This window comes from Ursus americanus, chromosome 9 (assembly GCF_024610735.1).
Source record: "Ursus americanus isolate L20-20 chromosome 9, mUrsAme1.1.p, whole genome shotgun sequence".
Lineage (NCBI taxonomy): Eukaryota > Metazoa > Chordata > Mammalia > Carnivora > Ursidae > Ursus > Ursus americanus.
The window spans coordinates 63,616,987-63,639,159 of NC_142135.1; the positions used below are offsets into that span (position 1 = coordinate 63,616,987).

Consider the following 22,173-nt stretch of genomic DNA (forward strand, 5'->3'; position numbering starts at 1 on the left):
ATATTAATGTTATTAAAAGATTTTATTTAACACCCCCAAAATATAAACTATTATTTCAACATATAATCAATATTTTAAAAAATGAGATATCTGTGAATAGAGATAGTTTTACTTCCTCCTTTCCAATCTGGAGGTCTTTTACTTTTTTTTCTTGCCTTATTGTACTGGCTAAAAACCTCGAAACGAACATCCTTGCTTTGTTCCTGATCTTGGGAGAAAAGCATTCATATTATTAATATTAAGTGTGTTGTATTAAGTGTGTGTTTTTCATGGAAGCCTTTATCAGGTTGAGGAAGTTCCTTTCCCTTCCGTTTGCTGATAGTTTTCAAACTCAGGAATGGACGTGGAATCTCATCAAATGCTTTTTCTGCATCTACTGAAATGATCACGTGGTTACTTTTCTTTAGCCTGTTTACCATGATGAGCTATGTTGATTTTTGAATGTTGAACTAGCCTTGTATTCTTGGAATAAATTCCATTTGGTCATGATGTATTTTCCTTTTTATGAATTGTTGAGTTTAACTGGCTAAAATTTTGTTTAAGATTTTTGCATCTATTTTCATGAAGGACACTGGTCTGTAGTTTTATTTTTTCGTAATGTGTTTGTGTGGATTTGGGATCAGGATAATGTTGGTTTCATAGATTAAGTTGGACAGCATTCCATCTTCTTCAATTTTCTGAAAGTCTGTGTATACTTGGTATTATTTCTTCCTTAATTGTTTGGTAGAATTCACCACAGAAGCCATCTGGGCCTGGTGTTTTCTTTTTGAAAAAACATAGGAGTTAATACATGTAAAGTAACTAGAACTGTGCTTGGCTTATAGGAAGTGCTGTTAGCTATTATTTTTTAAAAATGCATCTTATATTGTCAAATAAAACTTATAAATGTTTGTTACAGAAATTAAAAAATATTTTATAATTTTAAAGAAGAAAAAAATTACAGTAATGTTATTATCTAAAGATCACTGCTATTAATATTCTAGTGCATTCTTCAGTCTTTTCAACAGATAATGCTTGTTTATATTGTTATTGTTTATATTGCCTGGTACCCAATTTATTAAATTAGTATTTGATTAACATTTCCCATGTCAATATTTCTTAAGAAGTATAATTTCAATGGTTATGTATGCTCCATTAAATAGTCATACCATAATTTATGTAACTATTATTTTGTATTTTTAGGATTGTTCTACTTTCCCTCCACAGTAGATCCAAACATCTCTTTCCTGCACTTCCATATATATTTGTAGAAGCACACATGCAAACCCTCAGAATATTCCCTCCAGGCCTTCCTTTTATGGTACTGATCATATACACTAATAACAGCTAATGTTTATAGTATGTTTACTATGTGCCAGGCCCTGTAATATGGGCTTTACATGTTACATCTCAATTAAAAGTAGGTACCATTTTTATCACCCCTATTTAACAAACAAGGAAAGTGAAGCACCAAGATGTCAAGCAACTTGCCTAATGTCACTTGGCTAGGGAATGTGAAAGCCAAGAAAGGCCATCAGATTTCACAGCCCACATGACTATGTGCAACACTGCCTCTCAGCTTATACCTTTAGACTTTTGATAGGAATTCCATTCCACACCTGAGTTGCTAATCCTGAGATGTTGTTTGAGTTCTTGCCCAGCTCACTGGCCCTGAACATGTGCTCTCCACCTGGATATTGGGAGTATTACTTCCACTTATTATCCATTTCTTGCTCTTATAGTCATTTATAATTTTACTGCTAGCTCCTCCAGTCAGTCAGTTAGAGCACTCATAATCTCAACTAAAACTGGGACATATCATCTGATAAAAGTATTCCTTTTCCTATTTGGAAATTTATTTTCATGAAAATAATGATATATTTTAAATGAATCACTATACACTCAATTTAAATACTTTATTGAAATGAGTAAAATGAGATAAAAATGGAGACTGTCCTAGAAAAGGAAAGATATACCAATAAAATGTGGCAGGTTGTACACATTGGTAACAAAAACGTGCAGTTTGCCTAGAACACTAAAAGGAACATGAGATAAAAGAATTGTCACTTATTAATTGTAATCCTCAAAAAAGGTAATATTTCTGTTGTCTTTGTCTTTGAAAATGTATGTTTTGTGTTAAGAACTGCATAATGTTTCAACAGCTTTTCAGTGCCTATATTCTAATAAATTAGAATAGGGAGAATTTACCCGAAAAGCCTTTGTGTGCAATCTGCTCAATTTCTGAATCTTTTGGTGAGTGTGTGTGTATTTATTTTTTGTTTTGTCTTTAACAAAATAGACTATGCTCAATAAATAGATCTTTTTTTTTTTTCTTTCTTTCATTTAATTCCTTTTCAGCGCTGGTCTCCAATTCTCCACAATTACTTCGCAGGAGGAAAATGGCATTAGAACTCTCCTCAAGTAGCAAGCCTCTGGGTTTAAGGCCGCTCTCCACTTCCTCACCTCTCTTCCCGTACCCCCCTTGCTTTATCCTATCCTACTAGCGGGACACTCCACTGAGCTCAGTTGAGATGAAGCCGAATGGTTCTCACTTCCTCGGCTCAATGTAAGTTTAAGGCAGCCAGCGTCCTTTTTCCAAGTTCTATGTTTTTTTGTGTTGTTTTGTTTTTCTGTCAGCTCCCCCTAAATATGGGCAGTTTAGTATCAGATGGGTTTCTGGAAGTGCAGCGAACAATCACAAATCACAGAGAGGGGCACAGATGTTAACTGCAATCCGTAGCCGTTTTTGGACAGAAAAAGAACCAGTTTGGTGAACTTCCCAAAGTAAATGGGTCTAAGATTTTTAAGTTGTGAGAATAAACTATCAGCACCCATTATCCCCTGTCTGGGAAGTTTTAGGGAGCGGTAACCTCAAGCTCGTCCCACCTCTCGCTTGTCCGATGGCTGACTTCAAGTTCTACTTCGAATTGAATGAGAATCAAAAGAAAAACTACCGCAGGGGGAAGAGAAAAGAACTGGAGGATGCGGGCATCGATCCCGCTACCTCTCGCATGCTAAGCGAGCGCTCTACCATTTGAGCTAATCCCCCACCGCTGGGCACGGCTGGTTATCTCTTCCACTAGAGAGAGGTCAGAGCATTTAGAAACGGAAACTATATTTTTCTTGATCAAGCCTTACAGCTAAGGCCAAAATAGCAAAATTAGCAACCTCTCTCCTTCGAGCCGGAATCGAACCAGCGACCTAAGGATGGCCACGGGCACAGCGCCTACAGTCCTCCGCTCTACCAGCTGAGCTATCGAAGGGAGCGGGATGGCGGGGCGTCGACTTTACTTCATAATTCTTACTCTCTAAGGTTCGTGTGGTTTCCACCGCGTTTCTTTTGTGACTCCCAGATTTGTTGACCATAAGGTATCCTTCTAGCGAAACCCCGTCTCCTCACGGCAGCTGGAACGAGCGCTCGCGGTGCCCGCTCTCCAGAGCTCTGAGGAAAAGGGCCAGCGGCTGGCTCGGGGCTTTTCTCTGTGCCCAGGGGACTCGCGAAACGCCGAAGACGGTTTAGAGACAAGCAGAAGGCCGTGTGGCCCAGCAGCCGCCCCGCCGAGCGCAGACTCACTTCGGCGTTTACTAGGACCGCAGGTTAGGGTGATTCACAAAAGATTTCACACGGGGGGTACCGCCGTAGGCCAAAACTGGAGCGAAAGCGCAAGCATTTCCAACTGTTCGTTGGAATGTTATGTGTATTAGGGAAGGGGACCCGTGGAACGGGCCGTAAATCATACAAAGTTGGTATTAAAAAAAACAAAACAAAAAAAAGAGCATGTTGTCTCCTTCGAGCCGGAATCGAACCAGCGACCTAAGGATGTCTCTCGCCAGGAAGTCAGCTACAGTCCTCCGCTCTACCAGCTGAGCTATCGAAGGGACGGGCAAACTTTTTGTGCCCCTTGAGATTCAAACTCAGGAACTCGAGTAAGTACAGCCGCCGGTTAGAAGTCGAATAGAGCATGCGTAATTGAGGAACGGGGCGGGGAAGGGAGCGAAAGCCTGTGAATTGTTTCACGCGTGCGCAGAAAGACAACCCGGCTCCACCTCGTGGGACCCTGACCCACCGAGGAAAGAGGCCCCTTTCTTGTGTGTCTAGGGCTGGGGGTGCTGAGGCTCAGAGAATCCGACGCCACGTTCCTTTGCTTTTCCTGTACTACCCTGCGCTGGGGTGATTGTCGAGTGTGGCCTTACCACTCTGTAATCTGTACATCCCCTCAGTTTCTCTTCGTGTGGAGGGCCAGTGGCGCAATGGATAACGCGTCTGACTACGGATCAGAAGATTGTAGGTTCGACTCCTGCCTGGCTCGGACTTTTGTTACAATAGATTTTAAAAACCAAAGATTATTACTTCTTAAGGGTTCATCAAATCACAAATGCCAGAAGTATTTTATCGCACTTTGAGTTCAGAAAGCTGTTGCGCGTCGGTACCAGTACCACCCCTTCGAACTCTCGAGCATTAACGAGACGCTGCGGCGGCCGCGCCCCAGGCTGCCCCCGAGAGCGTTGCGGCCCCGGCTGGGAAAAGCTGGGGGGTGAGCGGCTCAGAGGCTCCAGGTGGGAAGCCAGGTGAGGGATCCGGGAAGTGAAGCCTGCAGTCCCCGTGATGAAGCTGGTTGAAATCCCAAGGCTGCTTCTGCTGCTGCTTCCTTCTTCGGGTCTCTGAAGATAGTTGAAGACTAAAGTCACTGAGTCACTAGAGAAAGTGCCCACGCACATCCCCGACATGGCAGAGGAAAGAAAGTTAAGGTTATTTACGATGTCTTTTTGATCCTGTTCCTGTTTTACATTTCATCTTAAGGGTTCTGAGCCCCTCCTCGGTTGTAAGCACAGGGTAAAAACCATCTAGTGACTTGGGTTCTGCCCTCAAGGGTCTTTTAACCAAGAGGGTGTAATGTGGGTTTGAACAAATTGAGTTTTTATTTTGAAGTTATTGATCTTATTTGTGGGGGGTAGTTTAGAATTATTTCTTAAATCTCTTAAAGGTAAGACAGCAATTCCCAAAAGTAAAAGCTTTAATAAAATGTGAAATAGGGGAAGAGATAAATTAGGGAAGAGAAAAAGTGGAGTTGGGGGAAAGGACTAGTCTTTAAGTGGGAAAGCAGCTTCCTTAAGGCTATACAAACGGTTAAAGAAGCTAAAAATTGGGGGATCCAGGGACACAAGTACAGACCATTTGAACAAAATGATGGTGGGTTTTATTTTTGTTTCCCAGTGAACATTTTGCCATTTTTGAACGTAGCAAGCTGATACATGTTTAAAGTTACATAGTGTTTCTTTAGAATTAAAAAAAATTACCTCTGTGGGAAGTTGGGGACATATATTGCACCTCTTCCCCCAAGTTTGTTGACAGAACCTTTAAAATTAGACTACAAGGAAAGAGCCTCCATCTTATTCCTACTTTCTCCTCACTTTACAAGGGGTTTATTATTTGCAGAGGTTAAGGACATGGCCATCATCGCACTGTGGGAGAAACTCGGGCTTCCTGGTCTATCTCCTTCTTGTGCTTTTTCCCCAGCAGCCAGCCAAAGTAACACCCTCCAAGAGGACCAAGATGGTGTGTGATTTCTGGCTCTCTTACTGTGACAGAAATTCACACAGAGCTAATGTAAATCAGACAGACAATTATTACGATGGGAACCCAAGAAGGAAATGTAACTGGGCTTCCCTAAGGTTTTTCTCTCGGTGCCTCTCTGTATTTCTCTAGTGCTCACAGTTGGCAACACGGTGCTACCCCCCCCCCCCAAATTCCTGATGGTTTCCCCTCACAATCTATTGCTGTAGATCAACTGTTTGTATCTTTCCCTGCCACACAGCCAAATTCATGTTGAAAACCTAATGCTCAAGGTGATGGTATTAGCAGGTGGGGCCTGTGAGGGGTAATTAGGACAAGAAGGTGGAGAGTGCCCTTAAAAAGGAGGCATCTGAGAAATCCCCCCTCCCCTCCACTGGGTGGGCACCGTGAGATAGAAGTTCAGCAGCCTGCAACCTTGGAAGAGGGTCTTCACCAGAACCTGATCGTGCTGGCGTCCTGGTCTTGGATTTCCAGCCTCCAAAACTGTGAGAAACAAAATTATCTATTGTTTATAAGCTACCCAGTCTGGGGTATGTCGTTACAGCAGCTTAAATAGACTAAGATGTCTATCAACCGGAGACTCCTTTCTCTTTCTCAATCCTGACTGCAAAACCGTTCGTTGTTCTGGCCTCAGTTAGATGCTCACCCTTAATCCCCGAACTGTGTCCAGGGGTCAGGATTACATGCAGCCCTCAAGGCTAGCTCACCTATAGGCATATAGTTGGGCACATATTGCACTCCTTCTTCCTGAGATTCCAGTGAAAAGCTAATAAAGATAAAAAGAAAAAAAGTCAACGCAGCATGAAAGACAACGGTAGTTACAATGAGCTAACCTGAGATTTTAAATAATTTCTGGGATGTGGAATGCAAAAGAGGTTATGTAGACACATAAGCCAGGATGGAGAAACACACAGCTCAGAGTACACATTCTAGAAGCTAGCAGACAGAACTATTCTCCCCGTGGAGCTCTCAAGAAGCTCCAGGCACAAAGGTAACCGTACAAGGGTCAAAAGGCCCACAACGTTTTGCAGCTGCTGGTGTATTTGTCCCAGGTGGAGCTGCCTGGAGAACTGCTTAAGCAGAGTAGATAAGGCTGGGGAGAGTGGCAGAGTAGAGCCTAATAATAATTGACATGGAGAGAAAGAAAAGCCACCCCACCCCACCCCATTCTCAGAGTGCAACTCTCCTTGAGTTAGTAGTTTGGGGGATCTGAGGGCAGCGTGGCTATTTCCTCTTGTGCACCATTAATGTAAAAGCCTGCATGTCTGTAGGGCCAGCCATTTTACAGACACAAACCAGTGTAGTCCTTTATTCATGAATATGAACAAATATCTACCAGACATTTGAGAGGAAACAACTTAAAAAAGAAAATCCAAGATAAATACACCACAACTGATTCAAAAGGAAACAGATAATGCAAGAAATAGTACAGAACTGTTTTTGAATTGCTAATTGATATCCTTAGGGACATCTAAGAGGCTATTACAGTAATAAAAACCAGTAGAAGGTGATATTAAAAAAGGAGCAATGAGAAAATAGTTGAGTTCTTGAAAACTAAAAGAGTTTGCCAAAGTGCAAAATAACATATTGGTCAGGGCTAAAGATCAAATTTGGAGATATAGAAGATAGAATGGAAAACACCTGCCAGGAAACAAAAATATAGAGAGCAGAAAATATAAAAGCATGGGGGATAGGCCCAGAAGACACAAGGCTTTTGAGTTCCAGAAAGAGAAAGTAGAGAAAACGCATGGGAAGGAGTGGAAGAAAGACATTAGTCATCAGATCAAAAGTGCCATCCAAATATAATGAATGAAAAACAACCGTGCCTGGACAGCCTAGTGAAATGTAAAATCTTTGAGGATAAAGATGAAACCCTAAAGGCTTTCAGAGATGGGGACAACAAACAGGCTAGCTACAAAGGAACGAGAATCAGATTATAATCAGGCTTCTCAGCAATGATGGATGCTAGAACACAGTAGAGCAAGACCCTTGAAGTTCTGTGGGGAAATAATTTTGAACCCAGAATTGTATAATCAATCAAGGTAGCAATCATCTATGAGAACAAATAGGTCACACTTGTGAGGTGTCATAAAATTTAAATCCTATGATTCTTTTGTGAGACAGAAGATAAACATTCCTTGAAGATGTTATACTGATGGTGTTCTGTAGGAAGCAAAAGCTGACAACAACAAAGGGTGGGGGGGAAGAATACAAGAAAGAGGAGAACATAGGATTTAAGAAAAAAGGGAACCAAGCAAGGAACTCAAGTCCCAGGTTGGCAGTGATGCAGCAGGCAAAAAAGCAATCAGGACAAATTAGGAAAAAACCAAAAGGGTCAGGGGACTCTAAGAAGATGATCTTTCGAGAAGAAGGTGGATTCTTTCACAATAGTTAAGTCATTAAGGACCAGGAAGACTTTAGAGATACTGTAAAGCATGTCATTTTTGCAAGCCAAAGATAATTAGAAATTTCTGGAAAAAAAAAATACAAAGAGCTTTATAAAGAATTCATGGTCCAAATATAAAGCAAACTAAAATGTGGTACAATTTTGAGAGGTTGATGGCATATATTATGGACTAATTTTCCCATACCCATCTCCAAATTCTATTACTGAAGCCCTAACCCCCAGTACCTCAGAATGTGACTGTATCTGGACATAGGGACCTTTAAAAAGGTAATTAGATTTAAATGAGGTCATTAGGGTGGGCCCTTATCCAATATGACTACTGTTCTTATAAGAGACTAGGACACAGAGGGAAACACCAGACATTTGCAAGAATGGAGAGACAACCATGTGAATACACAGCAAGAAGGTGGCCATCTGTAAGCCGAGGAGAGAGGCCTCAGAAGTAATCAAACCTGCTGAAACCTTGATCTTGGACTTCTAGCCTCCACAACTGTGAGAAAATACATTTCTGTTGTTTAAGACATGCAGTCTATGGTATTTTTTGAGGCAGCCCTAGGAAACTAATACAGGATTGGTGAGGAAAAAGAAATTTGCTTTCTTTTCTGCATTCTTTGGTATTTGCATTTTTGTTTAACTGTATGCAAGTAATTTTATATAACGTGTGGGGCAGACAGTTTCGTAATTGTCATCTAATAAAAATGGATTGGAAGTGAAGGAACTGATAACCAAAGATATGAAATGACTGACTTTCAGGAACAGAGTTGAGTAATGGCAGATGAGATCTCAGATCTCCTAAATCACCAGCTAGGATTCTCCTTAGCACTAGTTGGTCTTCCTGTCCTCAGTTGGACAGCTGAGTTAGAGAGACTGGACTGCTGGACTGCTTCCTAGGAGGAAGGAGGTCAAAAGGCCAATTCTGAAGTTAGGCAATGACCAGGACATTCTGGGAGTAGCAGTGTTCCATTTATTAAAGGGAACTCTCTTCTTATCTCTAGAATTCAAAGATCAAATTCCTAAGATTTGTTAACTAACAGTGGTGCTCCGTAAAAGTTATTCACACTATCCTGAGATCTGAAGGAAGAAAACATTGTTCAGCTTGAAAATACTTCACACATAGGCACATGAAAGAACTTTCAAGTTCTTCCTTTCAGATGAGGACACCATTCCACAGGTCAGGAAGCTCTACCAAGAAATGTTAAATAATTTCTTCAGGATAATTCTCCAGATTGGAGGAGCAGGGCTGAACTCAGGTTTACTCAGTGCTCATCCACGGCCTTCTGTAAACGTGTACTGTCTCCAAGAAGGATTCCAGAAGATTGGAATGAGAACATTTGCTTGTTGCAAGAAACCGCAGAGATAGCATTTCCAAGGTCAGAAAGGAAACCATTCTGGAGAACTCTGGGGGAGATGCAGTGGATTTGTGTTCTTTGCGATAGTTAGGTTCTATAACAGTCACCATAAACAGTGGTTTAGTGAAGACTGAACCATTGCTCCTAGGGGAAATCCAAGGTTAAGTTCCTGTGGGCCTCCGCTCACAACATTTTTCTTAAGAGATCAGTATGTGTTTTATGGGTTACTGTGTAGATACCTTATTTAAGATATATTATTGGTTAATGACCATGAAATAAATTTTAGCAAGTAGGGAAATTTGCAAAATATGGAATCTGAATAATGAGGATTAATAGTATTATCAGGCCAAATTAAATCTTGAATTATATGAAGAATCACTATGTCAAAAGATCTTAATGAGACTAGCCCTCAGCCCCCTACCTCCATTTAGGAGGTTAATAGGAACCATTTGTACTACAGGGAGATTGCAAGACTGACCTATCCAATTCCCAGGGCTCCATAAGACCTCAAGTTCATCTGCAGTCTTTCCCACTCAGGAAAAGTAGAACTGTCATGTTGTTCATATGGTATCTTTCCCAAAGGTATGGTTTGGGGGCGGGGTGGTGATGGCTGGGGCTGGGAAAAGATGTTGCAGGGAGATTTTCTTCAGAGATTCATCTTTATTCCTTTACTAAACATTTATTGAGTCTCTACTATGTGCCAGATACATATGTTCTAGTGCTGGAGATGCAGCAGTAAGCAAAAAATCCACAAATTTCTACTCTAATGGAACACACATTTTGAAGGACAGACAGACAGTAAGTTGACAATAAATGATATATATAGAGTAGGCTCAACAGTGGTGATGCCAAAGGAAAAAATATCCAGAGTGTGGAGGGTACTGTGCTTTTCACAATGGCAAATTGACATAGACTCCCAGAAACAAAATAAATTGCTGCAAAACACACAGACATGCATTTATTTTAAATGGTGGGAGACAAAGTTCCAGTTCCTTTAGAAAGTATTTGTTTGCCAAGTTGTATTTCCTATGAAGAAATAATAAAGGATTGCTAATTTAGACATCTGACAAAAATAATGGTGTATTTTTACTAATAGAAACTTCATAACTTGTACCTTATTTTGTAGAATGGAGAAATTGAGTATAATTTCACTTTTATTATGAATAGATAAAGTCATGAAAAGGTTATACATCCTATTGTGTGAGTGATATTGAAATGCCTTATTTTTATATATAATAGCAAATGTTCTCATCCCCACCTTATGGAATCAGAATAATGGAATAGAATGTATTAACTTGGATTTATAGGCCTATGGTATTCACTTTTAGTGGGGGAGGGACAAATTCAAGTATATTGAGTATAAGCCCTGTTTTGATATTAAATAAGTAGTTGTATCTAACTTTACAGAATTCAAATGTCTTACGGTGCCAGGGTGGTGTAGTAATTAAGCAGACAGACGCTAGAGCTGGACTACCTGAATCCAAATGCTGGTTGTCATGTTATTAAAGTTACAGGTTAATTAACGGCTCCAATTTTCCCATCTGTGAAATGAGAAATAATAGTACCAACTTCATAGGTTTGCTGTGAGGCTTAAATGAAGTAATCTATATCGAGCACTTAGAATAGTGTCTGGCACATAGTAAGTGTCCTATATATGTTTGCTATTTACCAGAATTTTTAGTCGGGATTGTTTACTAATATCAACTATTCTAGAATCACTTTTAAAATGAAAATGAAAATCCAGCTTTTCACTCATTTGATTAATGTTGCAGTTATTCATTGGCCAGACAAGGGAAGGTGGCAGACAGCTACAAAGGCCACACAGGCTTCTCAAGTAAAGAAATGCTGCAGGGAGGAGGGGGAGGGAAGAGGAAGCAGAGACAGAGGAAGTGTTTGGGAATTTGCTCTTTCAAATCTGGGCGTTTTGAGTCTTTGAGGATTTGCTTTTGAGGAAGGCACTGAGAATTAAGAAAGGGTGATTACCTAGAGGAATCTTAAGGTACAAAGGGCAGCTAAAGAGAAAAGGTATATAATAAATGGAGTGAGTATTCTTTTGAAAATAAGAGAACTCTGGGAAGGAGTTGAGCAGGGATGTGGAGAGGGTTAGTTTTCAGGAAGGACAAATGTAGTTGGAAATATAAGATCACCACTGAGAGGGGCAATAATAGTGCAGCTGTTAATACCATGGATTTGAGGACTGGCCTGCTCTACCCCTTAGTAGCTGGGGGATCTTGGCTGAGTTACTTAAACTTTCTGTGGTTTAGTTTGTTAGTCTGGAAATGGGGAGTGATAATGCTGATGGTACTTGTCCCACAGATAGTATATTAAGTGAATATATAAATATAAAATATATAAAGCTAATAAGCTCTTCGGGCAGTGCCAGGTACTAAGCACTAGGACTATTGATTATTACTGTTCATTTGACAGATTTATTTTTAATTCATGAAAAAAATAAATAATCTTGTTCAAATACCAATGCTCCTATGATCCTAAAAACCATCACTTCCCACTTCCTTTTGAATCCTTTAGTCTGGGGGAGGGATGTGCTAGAGAAGAGAGAACAAAGAAAAGCAGAAGACAAGCAGTGAAGTGAATCGTTTGTATTTTCTATTGAAACTTTACCCTCTTATTCAGAATAACCTGTATCTTTCAGGTTTTGGTAGCTAAAATTTTACTTTCTGAGTATGCTATATGTTGTGCTTAAGAAATAAATCCCAGGGGCGCCTGGGTGGCTCAGTTAAGTGGCTGGCTTCGGCCCAGGTCATGATTGGGGGGGTGGGTCCTGGAATCAAGCCCCATGTCAGGTGCCCTACTCAGTGGGGAGTCTGCTTCTCCCTCTCCCTCTGACCCTCCCCCCTGCAAGTAGGTGCTCTCTCTCAAATGAATAAATACAAAAATCTTACAAAAATAAATTTCATGCTAAATACAATAAAGAAACTTTTGAAATGAAGGCGTTTTATATAAAACTGTTATGCTACTAAGTTAATCTATATATTGATTGTATGTTTCAGTTCCTGAGAGCTTTCATCTGTTTCTTTTAAACCTAGGTTAGCTTTGAAATATTGCTTTCTGCAATTATAAAAAATAATCCTGAAAAATGCCAGTTCGGTAAATAGCTAATGTATACATGCCTGAATAGATCATTCTTAAAAAAAAAAAAAAAAAAATTAAAGAAAATTTTGGAATTTCATTCCCAAAGTGGAAATCTGCACTAAAATTTTCCCCCAATTATTTTTCACCAGAAAAGGAAGTGCATTGTAGATCTCTGAGAAGAGATGAATCTGGACCACATTTCAGGAGTGGAGATTATTTGGGTACTAGAGCAGCTTACTGAGAAGGATAAAACCTTCACCAGGTAAGATCCCCTCTTCCTGGGCCTGGGAACAAGGATGTGCCTGAGGGGCTCTCAGGCATTGAAGAAGTTGATGATAAGATTTGCAGCTATTAGAAAGCTGGGTTGGCAGCCCCAGCAACGAGCAGAATGTGTTAACAGCTGTACTGTTACTGTCGCTTTGATTCTGGGAATTTAGTTTTGCTTCTTGGGGACAGCCCTGAACAGCGTGAACATTCCAGAAAGTTGTATCACTCCCATTCATTTGACACTGAGCATGTTTAGGTCTCTTTTTGGAGAAAGGCTTTTCTCAGAAATGGCATATGTTGTAAGAATGAATCAATTAATCAACAGGTATTTATTAGCTCCTACTTCGTTTTTAGCGCTGCCCAAAACACAGATGTAAACTCTGACTCTAAGATGTCATTGGGCAAAGCACTGCTAATTTGAGCCCTCTGCAGTTTGGAAATGGCTTTATTATACAGAAACTGGTTATACATGATTTAATCTAAATTTCCGGCCCTTTGTAGTCTAGAACTGCTCAGAACTAATAAACAGGTAAATGTTATTTAGGTTCTTAGGAGGAGTGCAGGCTGGAAAAAGAGGGGTTTTGGAGAGGAGGATTGTGTTTCTCAAATAAAGGTTTTTCTTCATTGAAGGAGGACTGCTGCTCTGGAGGTGGATTTGCCTTCATATCAATGAGGAGTAAGGGAGGGCAGGTGCTGAAATTTGTTAAAAAGATAACTCTGGGGGCGCCTGGGTGGCACAGTGGTTAAGCGTCTGCCTTCGGCTCAGGGCGTGGCGTTATGGGATCGAGCCCCACATCAGGCTCCGCTGGGAGCCTGCTTCTTCCTCTCCCACTCCCCCTGCTTGTGTTCCCTCTCTCACTGGCTGTCTCTATCTCTGTCAAATAAATAAATAAAATCTTAAAAAAAAAAAAAAAGATAACTCTGTAATTGGGTCAGAGGCTTGATTGGGTGCCAAGCTACCATTACTTTTATATTAAATTGTTCATATTAATATGCAAAAAATTAATATACTAAACCTCCCTAAAAACTAACGATTCTAGCGGCCTTTGCATTTCTAGCAGGTAGGAATTTCTCTCTTCTGTGACACAGGTTAAACATTTACTCACTTAACAAATATTCCCAGGCTGTCTGTCATGTGTCAGGCATTCTTTTAAGCACTGGGGATTCAGCAGGACACAAAAACAGCTAAAAATCTTTGCCTTCATGGTGTGGGAGACAGACAATAAGCAAGATTAAAAAGTAGGTTAGTGAAAGGTACTAAGGAAAAAATTATAGAATAGGAAGCTTGGGGTGGGATACAGTTCGAGGCAGGATGGTCTAGAAAAGGCTATGAAGAAGTGACATTTGAGAAAAGATCTTGGTGAAGTCTCTTCATGGTCTAAATACATTATATGTTCTAAATTAATTTAATCCTGACTCAGAGCTGAAGTTTAACGAGGTAGTGAGAAATTTCACCTCAGCCACATTTTGAGAGTCAGCCCTTCCCCCCACTTCCTAAGGATGTATGGGGTCCTCAGGGTTTCTGTCTTCCTCCTCCAAGTACGTTTCCAGACCCTCATCTTAGTCCAGCTCCTGGTTGCTCTGTGTCCAACCCTACATGGTTCCTTTGAGGGGCCAGGTGTAGGTACGGTAATCTTTTGTTATGGCAAGGAGCCAAGATTTAATTTTGTCACCAGGCATTCAAGTGCTATCCCATCAGAGGGGCTCTCCCCTGCGGGCATGTTGCCAGTGAACTGGGGAGACCCTGGGCCCGTGGGCCTTGACCCAACCCATCACAAAGGTGATGCTGAAGATTCTTGGTCTCCTCATGAGAAAGAGTTCAAGGACAGACACAACACAGTGGATGAGTGACACAAGTGGGAAAGTTTATTAAAGCTCAAGTATATTCTCCAGGTGTTAGAGCAGGTGACCTGAAGAGAGAGCTTCACACCCTGGGGTGTGGGTTTCTATCATTTATTAACGGTTGCAAACTAGGGAGTGGAATATTCCTTACTTGGGGCAGGGATTTCTTGGAAGCAGTGCTTTGGCCTTTTCTTCCTTATTTGATCAGGAGTTTCCTGTCATGGCACCCACTACCTTGGGCCTGCATGGTTTGATCTGGTTTCTTGTGAAATGCTGCCAGGACAGGCCTCTGACTTTCTTGATAGCTGGCCATGGCTTCCTCATTGCTGGGCTTCAGATGTCCTGTTAGAATCTAACTAAGCGCCTACTCTAACAGAGACACAAGTCTGGGGTACTCTGGGAAGTCCCCCCAAAACTCCCAAACCCATCTTTAATCTAGAGGTCCCTCATGTTGGGGCTACTTCTCTTCCTCAAATTTCAGCGTATATCTTTCTAACAGCCCTTCTAACAGCCCAAGCACCCAAACAAAAGCCTGGGTGGTGGTTTTCCAGGTGTCTACCTTTGTTTTTATCCTCCAAGGTCATGGTAACAGGGAAGTGACCTTTTAAAAATGAATTTCAGAAGGAGAGCCCTCATTCCTTTGAGTCTGACTAAGGACAAAACAAAATTAATGTCTCGAATTACCTTGCCGTGCATTCAAATAATGAATGTGGTCAATAGGAATTATTTCTGTTTGTTAATACACTCAGAATTGTTTGAAAAATACATCTGTTCCCCTTTGGTCTGTTAGCATCATGATTATTTGTTCTCGAATTTCCTTTAAGAGTATTGTTACCTGGATTTGCTCTCTCTCCTTGCCCCACTCGTTGGGGGTAGATTTACGATAGTTCAGTTTATGTAAAAGACCAGTAAATGCAGAGATGGAGTTGATAGTGGCCAGCAGAGAGATTAGGACTCTAAAACAGAGGGGTGAGGGTCAACTGGAAGAAAGGTAGGAGTGGGAGAAGGGAGAACAAGGAAGGAGATGGAGTACTGAGAAACAGGGAAAGGAAGGGACAGAGGAGAAAATGAAGTTAGACGCTCAGGATAAAGGAATGAAAAAAACCCCACCAAATCTAGAATAAGGAGTGAGGGCAATAAACTAGTGAGGTGCACTGACTCACTGTTAAACTCGTACAATCTGAAGCCCACAAGTTTGACACGGGTGTCACCGGGCAAAAATCAAGGTGGTGGCAGGGCTGCATTGCCTTTTTTGGAGGCTCTAGAGCAGAATCCATTTCAGTTTTCCAGCTTTTAGAGGTTGCCGGCATACCTTGGTTTATGGCCCCTTTCCTCCTCTAACTTCAAAGCATATCTCTGGCCATTCTCCTATGGTCACATCTCTCTCAGCCAGGAAAGGTTCTCCATTTTTGAGGAGCCATGTGATTAGATCATGCCCACTTGGATAATCCAGGATAATCTCCCTATCTCAGAATCCTTAACAATCTGCAAAGTGCCTTTTGCCACAAAAGGTGATATAGTTACTGGTTCTGGTAATTAGAATAAGTAAATCTCAGAGGGGGCATCATTGTGCCAGCCACAAAGATTATGTAGCCCTAATTGGAACCCTCTGTGTAGTTCAAAAAATCAAACAGTGCACGACCAGGTGGGTGTGTATTTCCAGGCTAGGAAACATCAAATGCGTTTCAGCATCCATACCATTTAAAATGTAGAAATAAGAATGTCATTTATTCTCAAAGAATTACCCTGTGTATTTTGGTAAAGAAAAATGCATACATTTTTGAATTATGTTCATATGTAAAACAGCAAAAAATTAATGGATGACTTTGAAACCTTACACAAAATCCCTTGCTCTGGTAACCTAAAGCCCAGGACTAGGTGGTAAGCCATTGAAGTGCTGGTTCATGGTGAGCATGTTTCTTCTTGGTGCTTCTCTGCTAGGATGCTTATGGATTCAGAATAACCACAGGTGACTCTGGATGGCAGCTTCTGTTGACCCCCACATGATGCCTGAGTGGCCTCTCCTCAGATGAAGAGTTGATCCTTGTTTCTATGTAGCTAAGGGGCATTCTGTAGATTCATTTCCTCATTCATACACATTCATGTCCTTAACATTTCCCACACATCACTGTAACCAGTAATTAGCCCTTTGTGGGGAACATTAACAAGAACCCCTTTATGAACTTAATTCCACCATCTGATTCTGATTCATGCCCTGTTCTCATTTTCTACTCTTGTACCAGCTCTCTGGACAAGCTGGGAGTAGAAGTAAAAAATTCCATGCAAGAAAAATGAGGTCTGGGAGAGAAAAAGGAACTTTGTGATTTACAGGTTGCAGTTCAAAAATAGGCCTGACCTTTTTGCTTAAAAAGACTCCAGGAAGGAAATGTAGTGGCTCAAATTATCCACAGACAGGGCTATTTATCTTACGTTCCCTTCAAATGGAAAGTAGCACTTGTTTGTTGAATACAGAGCTCCGGGCACTTGCTGGTCACTGTTCGTACTAGGTATCTTCATGGGCTTTGTTGGGTAAGAGTTACCCACATAAGGAGTCACATTATATTTGTGTCTAGACATATACAAATTCATGTAAATCCACCTCATATTTGTCAAACACTTGACTTTGTAGAGTGATTTTACCTCAGCTATTTCATCTTGTCTCATAGCAACTTGGAAGGTGGTCAGAGCAAATAGGAAAATGGAGTCATAGAGCAATTAGCCATATAATTCTCATCTCACTTGGTCACAGGGCTAGGTAGTGAGAGTTTAGATTAGAACCAGATTTCCTAACTTTCCAACCAGGGCTTTTCCTAGTTGATTGTCGATTTAAAAAAATTCCAATAACTCAAAAACTTAAAGCAGAGTTTTAATGACTTCAGAACTGTCAGAGCTGTAACACCAATTTTCATTTACAATGTATATTTTAGGCTCATTTGACTATAATTTGGTGGTGGTGGGAATAAGAAACAAAAAAGAAAATGGCATTTCATGCAATATTATATAAAAACATAACAAGATCTTGAAAACTGCAATATTATATCAAGAGCTCAGAAAAAACAAACACTTTCTGTACTATTTTAGAACATGGCTTTAGGACATGGCTTTGACCACATAATGAATGTAAGGATCAAACAGTAAATGCAGACATGACCTTTGAGCTTAATTGTTCAACATGCACAGAGCTGAGCATTTTCTGGTCAGTGTAATTGTTCCTACCAAAACCGTGGTAAATGATATGCCTTTAAATCTAAAGTTAGGCTGTAGAGTTCAGAATTCTACCTTTTACCCTATATGTTTCTTTCCCTTACTCTGTCTAATCTAGGTCAGTTGTACAAAAATTGTTTTTACTTAAAAATGGTCAACATATTTTGGGGGGCTGGTTTGGGCTCAGTATGATTTTCTGGATCATTTATAACATTTGACCAGGTTGAAATTTTGTTTTTGTTTCTTTATGCCAGTCTGAAAGTACGCAAAACCTGTTTCTTCCTGGTTTTACTCATCAGTTTTCAATAAATGACAGCTTTTACTCTTTCAAAGATATACTTTAAAATTAAGTGATTTGTCTTTTTTACCTAATAATTTCTTCCTGCCTCTTGAAATATTTCTGTAGCCATATTAAATATTGACAGGGAAAACTCTCCACACACAAAAAAAATTCCTCTTAAGTTTCCACGTATATTTTGCTGACGATATTTGTGGCAGATAGGAATATTGCATTCAGTTAAAAGATGAAAAGTGGCTTCTGTTTGGAACGCTACTTTAGTCTGCAAGGAATTAGATCTGTGTCACATAAAGGGCAGACTCATAAAGCCTGTCCAGTGCCACCATCTTCATGCAAGGAGCATAAAACAACTCTTCAGGCTTTTATTCATCAAAATGGAATGTGTTTCATTAGGAATTCTACTCAAAGAGTGAGACTGCATACTGAGAAAATTATGTAGCAATCATCTTTCCCTAACCTAAAAAATAAAATACGAATGTGGAAAAGTTCACAGAATTTCATGCCCCCTACCCTGCCCCACCCATGACCACCTGGAGACATGGCTGAACCAAGAAGGGGTACTGTGGACCCTCAATGGTCTCAATATTAAGAGTCAGTGCAATAACTTCGAGGTCCTTCTCTGATTAGCTGTGTTTTCTCATTTGCATTTGTAGGCTGGAGAACAACTGGAAAGTCCACATCTAAAAATAAACAAAGCAAAGCAATAAACACCCTCTGATCATGTTACATTTCCTTTAATGGGGCAAGTGGTGGATATTTTTATTGAAATGATGATTGGCAAACCAATTCATTTCATAAGATATTGAGGATGCCTGCCCTTTAAAGGACTTCAAAAGGGAGGAGGCATTGTCTTTACTCTTCAGTTAAGTTCCATCAGTTATAGAATTATAAAACTAAAGCAATGAACCCGGCTTTCAACTTGAGGCAATTGCTGAACCTGGTGAACTTGAGCTTTAGTTTTCACCATCTTGTGGGAATGAGGACAGGTCCACCATATGTGTCATATAGACCCTAGTGTATATCTGTATTAAAAATGCCCCCTAAAGTTGTTCAGTGTACAATTACATATATGGCCCTGGTTGGGAGAGAGGTCAAAGCCCAGAGTGTGCTTAGATGAAGTCTAATAGGAAGCTCCCCACATAAAGCTAGTATCAAAAATGGTTATGCACTCTCTAAATCATCATACCCCTAAGTCTACAAGGAAATTGGTTAGTCTTGAGTTTTGGTGCTGAGATAAAAGAGGAAAGAGCTCCCCTACAAATATTTAATGGTAAGCCAATGAACACACATATTGGTAGACCAAATTTAAGTATCTATATGTTCTAAGAAACTGCAAGCTGACAGTTTAGTTTAAAATGGTCCAGTACAAGATGTGCTCCCAAGCACCTACCAGAAGAGAATGGCCCCATCTTTCAACCCAGACCCCAAAGAATCACTAAAATATTGCTTAAACACATGAAATCAAGGTAAAAATGAATAGAGAGATAGGGGAGATAGAGATAGAGAAATAAGAGACCCTCAAAAAATAACAAAAAAGTTGTAAGAAACATGAACTCAGTAAAAAACACAGAGAGAGAGAGAGATCAAAATATTGAGAAGGAAAGAGTGAAAGACTACAGACAAAAACAATGCACACTGAGAGCTAGTAGAAACAGTAGAAGGCCAAAACAGACCTAGAAAGGCTTGAAATCCTGCATTTTAAGACACAGAATTAAAAAAAAAATAGATGTGTTTAAGTGATCAAGTGGATTTTGAAACTAATACAAAAGAACTTGAGATCAAAATATCTGAAAATTTTAAAACCTGATGAATGCGTTTAACAGCTAAAGAGAATTAATGAAGTAGAAGACAGATCTGAGGAGGTTAATCAGAATGTCACACAGAGTAACACAAAAATAAATATGAAAGAGGTTAAAAGACATGAAGAATAGAATGATAAAGTCTAACGTATCTGATAAAACTTTCATAAAGAAAGTAAAAGTTTAGAGGCAATATTTGAAGATTTAATGGCTGAGAATTTTCTAGAAAGATATCGATCCACAGATTCAAGAACCAGACAGGATAAATGAAAGAGAAACTCATATTTAAAACATCTTATGACTTTGAAAAACACTAAAGACATTTTTTTTTTTATAGAAAGGGGTGGGGGAGGAGCAGAGGAAGAGAGAGAGAGAGAGAGAGAGAAACTTAAGCGGACTCCATGCCTAGCACAGAACCTGATGCGGGGCTCACCGTGCGGCTCCACAGGGGGCTCTGTCTTACAACCCTGAGATCATGACCTGAGCCGAAATCCATGAGCTGAAATCAAGAGTTGGATGCTTAACTGACACACCTCAAAGACAATGGTTTTAACAGCAATCTTATTTCTCAATAGCAAATATGGAAGCCCCAAAACTATGGAATTATAATTTTAATATGCCAAAAGGAGATATCAACCTAAGTTTGCTTACAAATTGTCTTTCTGTTACTTTTTTAAACCATGATATAAAGGCATTTTCAGACAATAAAAATGGAAATTGTGCCACCAACAGACTCAATTTTAAAAAATGTAATTCAGACACAAAGTAAGTGTTAATAGATGGAAAATTTTGCTGTAAAAAGGAATGATTAGTAAAGAAAATGGTAGATATATGAATAAAAATAAGGGATTATTGACTATATACAGGAATAATAATTTAGGAGACTTAAGATAAAACTAGAATAAAGAATAGTGTACAAATCAAAAAGGAAGTGACCAGAGTTAAAACGTTACAAAGTTCTTGTTTAGGAGGAGGTAAAGATAAGAATTAATTTTAAACTTTGATAACTTAAGTATGCTTGATAAATGTTTAGGATAACCCTAAAAGAACAGGGAAGAGAATATGATTTCCAAACTGGTGGAGGGAAAGATATGTAATATGAAAAAAAATTCTATCATTAAAAAGAAAAAAAAGAAACAGAAAAAATGTCAATTTAAAGTGAAATTTAAGAAAATAATAAAGTAATAACTAAATATAACTAATTATAAGTGTCTAGCGCTAGTTACTCAGGTAGTCAGTAATAGAGCTGGTATTCAAACCTAGGCAGTATATCTTAAGTCTGTTCTCTTAAAAACTGTGCTATACTAGCTCTCATGAAAGAGTAAGTAGGAAAAAAATCAAAATATATCATTATAATAAATACAAATGGTCTTAATGCCTTATTTAAAAGAAAAATGTTCTCAAACTGAATAAATCCCACCCCCCCCCCACCATATGTTGTTCATAAAATACACATCAAAAATATAAGGGCAAAAAAAGAATAAAAAGATGTACACATCTTTACCACACGAACACTACTAAAAAGAAAGCTAAAGTAACTATATTTTAACAGACAAAATAAAAGACAAAAAGCATTGATAGAGCTAAAGAGTAACTATATAATTTTCAATTCACCAAATAGCTATTAAAATTCTAAACTTAATACACTAATAAGATAGCTTATTCAAAATACATGAAGCAAAATTGACAGAACTTTATAGAAAAATAGAGAAATCCATCATCATGGTGGAAGATTTGAATGCTGCTTTCAGTAAATGACTGATGAAGCAAACAAAAAATCTTTAAGGATATAAAACATTTGAAAAGTACAATGTTGTGGACCAAATTGTGTCGCACACACCACTTCCCACTCCAGCTAATATGTTGAAGTTCTAACCCCCAGTACCTCTAATGCGAATCATATTTGGAGAGAGGGTCCTTAAAGAGGTAATTAAGTTAAAATGAGGTCCTCAGGGTAGGCATTCATTCAATATAACGATGTCATTATAAGACGAGGATATTAGGACACAGATACGCAGAGGGAAGACCATGTGAAGACATAAGGAGAAAATGGCCATCTATGTGCCAAGAAGAGAGGCCTCAGAGGGAGTCAACCCTGTGACACCTTAAACTTTGACTTCTAACCTTGAGAATTGTGGGAGAATAAATTTCTGTTGTTCAGACCACCCTGTCTGGAGTACTTGGTTAACAGCAGCCCTAACAAACTAGTACGTATAATAAATTAGATTTATTTAATAGTCCTGTATGGAACAATGAGCCTAAAAAATGCAGAATGTATTTTTTTGAAGCAATGTGGAACATTTTTAAAAATTAAGTTCTAGAATGTAAAGCAAGCCCCAAGATATTTTGAACTATTGTGT

The 22,173-nt window shown here is 39.5% G+C and overlaps 1 protein-coding gene and 4 non-coding genes across 5 annotated transcripts in view; 1 reads left to right on the forward strand and 4 right to left on the reverse strand.

Moving 5' to 3' along the window:
* Positions 1–2,955: 2,955 nt before the first annotated feature.
* TRNAA-AGC (transfer RNA alanine (anticodon AGC)) lies at positions 2,956–3,028 on the reverse strand. Its single transcript has one exon. It is a non-coding gene; the product is annotated as a tRNA-Ala (tRNA).
* Positions 3,029–3,152: 124 nt separating this feature from the next.
* Positions 3,153–3,242, reverse strand: TRNAY-GUA (transfer RNA tyrosine (anticodon GUA)). The gene is given in 2 exon segments: positions 3,153–3,188; positions 3,206–3,242. It is a non-coding gene; the product is annotated as a tRNA-Tyr (tRNA).
* A 523-nt stretch (positions 3,243–3,765) lies between these two features.
* Positions 3,766–3,858, reverse strand: TRNAY-GUA (transfer RNA tyrosine (anticodon GUA)). The gene is made up of 2 exons: positions 3,822–3,858; positions 3,766–3,801 (listed from the first exon to the last, which is right to left on the reverse strand). It is a non-coding gene; the product is annotated as a tRNA-Tyr (tRNA).
* Positions 3,859–4,216: 358 nt separating this feature from the next.
* TRNAR-ACG (transfer RNA arginine (anticodon ACG)) lies at positions 4,217–4,289 on the forward strand. Its single transcript has one exon. It is a non-coding gene; the product is annotated as a tRNA-Arg (tRNA).
* A 14,310-nt stretch (positions 4,290–18,599) lies between these two features.
* The window catches only part of DNAJC5B (DnaJ heat shock protein family (Hsp40) member C5 beta), a 57,376-nt gene continuing 53,802 nt past the window's right edge, over positions 18,600–22,173 (reverse strand). Inside the window, exon 4 of the mRNA XM_045789149.2 lies at positions 18,600–18,694. Coding sequence (XP_045645105.1) covers positions 18,600–18,694 — 95 coding nt within the window. The remainder of the gene's footprint in view (positions 18,695–22,173) is intronic.